The sequence below is a fragment of the Empidonax traillii genome, unplaced genomic scaffold, assembly GCF_003031625.1.
Source record: "Empidonax traillii isolate 1590-97213 ecotype Southwest subspecies unplaced genomic scaffold, ASM303162v1 scaffold579:size954524, whole genome shotgun sequence".
In the NCBI taxonomy this organism is placed as follows: Eukaryota; Metazoa; Chordata; class Aves; order Passeriformes; family Tyrannidae; genus Empidonax; species Empidonax traillii.
Genome location: NW_020955772.1, coordinates 915,215 through 918,891, shown reverse-complemented (window position 1 = coordinate 918,891; position 3,677 = coordinate 915,215). Strand labels below are relative to the sequence as shown.

At 51.5% G+C, this 3,677-nt stretch overlaps 1 protein-coding gene across 1 annotated transcript in view; it reads left to right on the top strand.

Annotated features, from left to right (window-relative positions):
- PNPLA1 (patatin like phospholipase domain containing 1) overlaps positions 1 to 3,266 on the top strand; it is an 8,710-nt gene extending 5,444 nt beyond the window's left edge. Inside the window, exons 4-9 of the mRNA XM_027898135.1 lie at positions 1,129 to 1,341; positions 1,733 to 1,793; positions 1,871 to 2,011; positions 2,290 to 2,383; positions 2,647 to 2,757; positions 3,263 to 3,266. Of these exons, the coding sequence (XP_027753936.1) occupies positions 1,129 to 1,341; positions 1,733 to 1,793; positions 1,871 to 2,011; positions 2,290 to 2,383; positions 2,647 to 2,757; positions 3,263 to 3,266 (624 nt within the window). The remainder of the gene's footprint in view (positions 1 to 1,128; positions 1,342 to 1,732; positions 1,794 to 1,870; positions 2,012 to 2,289; positions 2,384 to 2,646; positions 2,758 to 3,262) is intronic.
- The last annotated feature ends 411 nt before the right edge of the window (positions 3,267 to 3,677 follow it).

The following is a 3,677-nucleotide window of genomic DNA, read 5'->3' as shown; positions in this document are numbered from 1 at the left end:
ATCAGGTGCAAACCTGCATGGTTCAGACACAGCGAGTCTGTGGGAGAATCCCTGTGCATTTTCATACCCTGTGCTTGTCTGGGTGAAGGAAGAGCACATCAGCATTTTCCAGAGCTTTCAGAGATGGGGCAGCCACAGCTTCTCCAGGAAACCTGTGCCAGGGCCTCCCCACCCTCACAGGGAAGAATTCTTTCCCAATGTCCCATCTAACCCTGCCCTCTGGCAGTGGGAAGTCATTCTCCCTTGTCCTGCCACTCCAGGCCTTGTCCAAAATCCCTCTCCAGCTCTCTTGGAGCCCCTTTAGGCACTGGAAGGGGCTTTAAGGTCTCCACCCTGGAAGTGTCCAAGGCCAGGTTGGCCAGGGCTTGGAGCAACCCGGTCTAAGTGGAAGGTGTTCCTGCCCATGGCAGGGGGTGGAATGGGATGAACTTTGAGGTCCCTTCCAACTCAGACCATTCCATGGGTCCAGGATTGCTGTGTGAGGCCCCTCTGCACTGTCACTTCATGAACATTCAGCTTGATCAGCTGCAACCTCAAATCCCACTGAGGTGGGTGGTAAATTCAGATTCCTTTTGGAACACAGCAAATGACATTTCCCTTGCCCAGGGAGCAATCCCCCAGGGGCTTGCAGACAATTATTAAAGTGGGGGCCCCACTGCTCGAGCTCAGGACTCGAAAGTTATACAACATTTGGTGATGTTTGAATTGGCTCACAACTGCCAAATTTTTTTTTTTTTTTTTTTTTTTTTTTTTTTTTTTTTTTTTTTTTTTTTTTTTTTTTTTTTTTTTTTTTTTTTTTTTTTTTTTTTTTTTTTTTTTTTTTTTTTTTTTTTTTTTTTTTTAGAGCTTTGTGAATTAAAGTAATTATAATTCCCATCTTAATAACTGCTGTGGATTTACAGCACCTGGTCGAGGAGCTGGCTGGGTGCCATAGGCAGGGCAGCTGAAGGAGCTGGTAAAGCCTGGGATTAAGAGTCAGGGTGGGGAGAGAACGCTGCTGAAAGGAGAGAGGACGTGCTGGGACTGGCTCGTGGTGGGAGATGTCACCCCAGGTGGAGCTGCTGGTTCTCATCCTGGTGACACTGCCACGACCCTCAGAGCAAACCCTCCCTCTGCTCCTGCCCGCAGCGCTACGTGGACGGGGGATTCACCGGCCTGCAGCCCGTCTCCAGCCTGGAGGAGCCCGTCATCACCGTGTCCCCCTTCACTGGAGAGCTCGACATCTGCCCGAGGGACTGCCCTGCCATCTTCTTCTGCTTCCAGATCTTCAACGGCAGCGTCCAGATCTCCATAGAGAACCTCTGCAGGATCAGCTACGCTCTCTTCCCGCCCAGCACCATGGTGAGCCCAGCAGGGCTTCTCACAGCTTTGTTGTGGTTGAAAGAAATTAATTCCTCCACTAATTAATCATGTTTCAAAGGTAGGGGAGAGCACCAACTGTTACCACGGGACATTATTTGGGGTGGCCAACCTGGGGTGGGTGTGACCACCTTGGGGTGGGGGTCCACAACCTGCAAAGGACCAGGTGGACTGAGATGATCTCCAAGGTCCCTTCCGACCCAAACCATTCTGTGATCCCATGACTGGTGTTTTGGTGGCTGGAAACCCACCTGTGCTTGCTGCCTTCCCAAATGGGCCATCCCCGCGACCCTCCACGGTCAAACAGCTTTGGATAGACCCTGCACTGCCTGGACTGGGGCTCTTCAGTGACCTCAAGTCTTTCTCCTTGCAGGTCTTGAACGACATTTTCTCCCAGGGGTACCAGGACACTGCCCTTTTCCTGTACAGGAACAGTAAGTGCCACCCCAAGACCCGATGGGCGGCCTCGCAGCGAGACAGACCCAAACATCAGCCCTTTCTCCCCCCACAGATGCCTTTGGATTTAACTACTTCGATGGGAATTTCCGCTTTGGCAGCACCTGTGGGAAGAACAACTCCACCCAGTCTGAGGGGACACACTCTGGCCTGTGTAGGAGGGTCCCTCAGAGGCTGACCCCTTGCTTCCTGCCAGGTAGAGGATTTGGGGTGCTGAGCCTGGGTTTGGGGCTGCTGCAGTCCTCCAGAGGAGCAGTGTTATCTTTAAGGCATTATTGAGTTATTTATTATAGTAAATATTTCTACATCTGCAGTAGCTGCTCGCAAAGAGGCTTTATAAGAGTGGCTCCAGCTGGGCTTGGGCGTGGGCTTAAGCATCTACCTGAGCTGCAGCTGGACAAGAGGAATTCTTGCATTTATTTGGTTATTCCTGTTATTTATTATTTCCTTCTGTGTTGTCGTTTATGGGCACAGGCTTGTGGAAGAAGGAGCAGGTGAATGGACTGCAGGATCCCCTGACCAGGATCCTGCTGCAGCCATACAGGCTCCCAGCTTTATTCAGGAAGGGGTAAGAACATCCTGAGAGAGGCATCAGACAATGACACACGAGCCAGGGGTGGTGCCTTCAGCAGGGGTGAGGCAACTGAAGGGACACATGAAGGGATTTAGTGTTCCCTGAAGGCAAACTCTCTGGGAGACAGGGAATGGCTGGTGGGAACATCAGAGCATCACTTGGTTGTGGGAAAGGTTATTACAGTGTGCATTTACCATTAGCACCTTTCCCTGCCTTTGCCCATCGTTAAACTCAGCCTCTTTTATTTACTCTTGCAGGGTGAAGAAGGTGTGGGGGCTGCTGGAAGGTGTCACCTCCCTGGCACAAGGATTCCACAAACTCCTGCAAACCTTGGTGCCTGCTTTGCCCAAGAGAGCTGCGGACAGGAGGTGAGAAATCCAGGGAATAGAAACCCTCAGCAAAGGGAGAACAGGGAAAGGGTCCCTGATGCTGAGCATGGCTAAAATCTCCAAATCTGGAGCAGTCCACATTAAAAGTAGATATTTTTTCCCCCCTGTGACATTATATTGATATACCAAGGGAGCTACAAAACAACTTAGTGCTGCTTCCCTATTGCAATATATTCATGTTCAAGATATTTACCTGCCGGGCTTTGTCCTGGCAGGACATCAGGAACATTCACCAGGATCCTGAGAGATGTTTTGGCACTAAACCCTCAAGGATTTGAGGCATTTAACTTGTCACACCGACAGCTCTGAAGTCACATCTGCCCAAAACCCGCTCGCAAGTTCCTTCATGAGCAGCTGGCGAGGACACTCCACACAGCTACAAACTGCTCAGCTGTGAGAAAGCCCTTTGGTGTCAAACACCCCTGGGGCTGCTCATCCCTGTGGGTCTGTGGATCCTGACCCAGCTGTCCCTTTGTTCCCACAGGTAACTGGCCTGGACGGGCCCTGGGGGTCTCCGAGTTCCTCTGCCTCGGGAAGGGATGGGTGAAACCAGAGCTCACCTCACACTCCAGCACAGCTGCTGCTTTGCTATGGAATATTTTGGGGGGTGGGTTTTTTTTTTTTTCGCTTGGGAGCTGATTCTGCCTCCTGTGCTGCTGCTGCCCCTTCTCAGGCCTGACCTGCTTTAACGTGACAGCCGAGGCAAAGCTCTGGTGCTGCTCCTGTGACCCACCACAGGCTGCAGGAGCCACTGGGCAGCTTCACCTGCAGCCACCTACACCCCAGAGCCTGCTTCCCTCCCCTGTCTCCTTCCTCATCACCAGCAGCATCCCCTCCCTTCCTTTAATGCAGATTACAGGGCAGGAATTTGTCATGAAATGCCACATTTTAAGTGTTTT